At 38.8% G+C, this 2,109-nt stretch overlaps 1 protein-coding gene across 4 annotated transcripts; it reads right to left on the bottom strand.

Annotated features, from left to right (window-relative positions):
* Window positions 1-486: 486 nt before the first annotated feature.
* On the bottom strand, window positions 487-1,394 carry LOC106083105 (glutathione S-transferase 2). 4 transcript variants are annotated; one of them, XM_013245952.2, is made up of 2 exons: window positions 1,309-1,394; window positions 487-1,154 (listed from the first exon to the last, which is right to left on the bottom strand). In XM_013245952.2, the coding sequence occupies exon 2, from the start codon at window positions 1,150-1,152 to the stop codon at window positions 523-525; it is 630 nt and encodes a 209-aa protein (XP_013101406.1). In that variant the 5' UTR covers window positions 1,153-1,154; window positions 1,309-1,394; the 3' UTR covers window positions 487-522. The 4 variants fall into 4 exon arrangements, with proteins under 4 accessions (XP_013101406.1, XP_013101407.1, XP_013101409.1 ...); XM_013245953.2 differs by having other exon boundaries at window positions 1,303-1,365; XM_013245955.2 differs by having other exon boundaries at window positions 1,288-1,338.
* Between the last annotated feature and the right edge of the window lie 715 nt (window positions 1,395-2,109).

Here is a 2,109-nt window from a genome sequence, read left to right as displayed (position 1 = left end):
GCTTTTATGGGCCTAAGACCCTAAATCGGCGGATCGGTCTATCGGTCTAGACTGTAGCGTGATTTCAACAGACAAACGGACGGACAGACGGACGGACATGGCTAGATCGTCTTTGATGTTTACGCTGATAAGGAATATATATACTTTAGAGGGTCGTTAATGAATATTGCGAAGTGTTGCAAACAAATTGACAAAATGAGTATATCCCCATCCTTCGGTGGTGGGTATAAAAACTGAAAAAACCCAAATCCGACACCCAGTTCAGGACAATACGAAGCTAATAGAAACGCCCCAAACGAGCTGTGATTTGTTTTCAGCGATTTTTTGTTTGGATGCCTATTGTAAGACAAAAACACAAATCTTTCAACCAATTTGGAGTCAGTTATATGGGTCTACCCGCCAAGTCCCATGCATTTTGCTATTAAATATTCTCTCTGGCGAGTTAAACCAGCAAACTCAAGTTCTGAACAAAAAATGGTACATTAATTAACTTCACAAACATTATCTTTATTCATCACACTTTCATTTCAAATACTTTTTCAATTCCAAGCACATCTCCCAATCCTCTGCTGCCCCCGGGGCTTCTTCCTTGATATTTTCATACCACTTGTAGACATTCTCATAACGTTTGATATCAAAATCCACAACTTCCATAGAGCTAACACTAACCAGGAAAGCCAGATCAGCCAAGGTCATGGTATCACCAGCAGCATAATCAGAGTTGGATAAAAATATATCTAAAAATTCCATGGCCTTCTCTAACTTAGGAAGCAGTTCGGGATTTCCAGGTTTCTTTTCCAGCATTTGAGGATAATAGTAATCGATGTAACTACCGAATAAGGTTCCCATATCAAAATAAAGTCGTTGATTAATCAAAGCTCGTTTCTCTGGACATTTGGGATACAAGGGATCATCTTCTTGGCCATACTTTTCGACCAAGTAGATCATTATGGCACGAGATTCCCACAAAATGAAGTCGCCATCAACCAAAGTGGGTACGGTATGCTGGGGATTGATTTGTACAAATTCCGGTTTCAAATGTTCTTCGGCTTCAAAATCCAAAGGTATTTTGTTTAATTCAATGCCAAGGGCTTTGGCTGTTAACAAAACTGCACGACAGGGAGGCGAATCAGAGAGATAGTACAAATCCATAGCTAGCAAAAGAAGAGATAGGAAAAAAATATAACAACTTTTGGAGAAAAACTAATCACTTTCTACTTTTCAAAATTTTGCCAACTCATTTTTTTAAGATTAAATTTATTATCTAAGCTCAAATATCTCATTAACTTTTTTTTGGCGAACTTTTACTTATTTTATTGCGCTTCCTTCCTAATCACCACGAACTGAATGATGTCTAATCATAGACTGACCAAACAAGTTTTTCGTTTTTGATATGACGCCTCTCAATTACAGCCCGGACGCACTGCAAACGAAATCAAGGGGAGCAAAGCGCATCTTTCCATCTGAAAACAAACACATATTGTTTGCCATAGAACCCACCAAATTCATATGACGCAGCGCAATTTCTTTCGGCACTTAACACAATATTGTGTTTTTTTTTCTTTGGGCTTAAAGCTTATGAGCATACAACAGGGATAACAGTCATTAAGTATTCAGGGTGTTTCATTTTTGCTCGCGATACAGAAACCAAAAATTTTGCCAATAAAACTGTGGAACAATTTCAGGGTCATGGTCTTGGGGTTGGCTGATGGTATGGGGTGAGTAGAGTAAAGATAGGCTGATGGTATAAGATCAGCAGAGTGAAACCCCAAAAGCGTTTAGGGTTCCCAGGCCAAGAAATTTTTAGGACTCTTTATATACACCCCATACCGAACACTTTGTTGTATAGCCACAATGTACCAGAGATGGGTGAAACCCAAAAACGCAAGCCAGATATTTAAATATGGGTTCAAGTAAATAGGGGATTAGGTACCTCTCCTTCGAAAACCACTTAAACGGGCATATGAGTCGTTTGGTACAATACTCGATTTTGATGAAATTTTGCACACGGATTGGGATGTCAATTAAACCATGTCATGCGAAATTTTGTAAAGATCGGACCAAAATTGTGGCTTCTACAGCCTTAGAAGGCCATATCGGATGAAAAAT

The sequence above is a fragment of the Stomoxys calcitrans genome, chromosome 2 (assembly GCF_963082655.1).
Source record: "Stomoxys calcitrans chromosome 2, idStoCalc2.1, whole genome shotgun sequence".
Lineage (NCBI taxonomy): Eukaryota > Metazoa > Arthropoda > Insecta > Diptera > Muscidae > Stomoxys > Stomoxys calcitrans.
The sequence above is the reverse complement of the archived record's forward strand: the minus strand, read 5'-3'. Positions and strand labels throughout refer to the sequence as shown.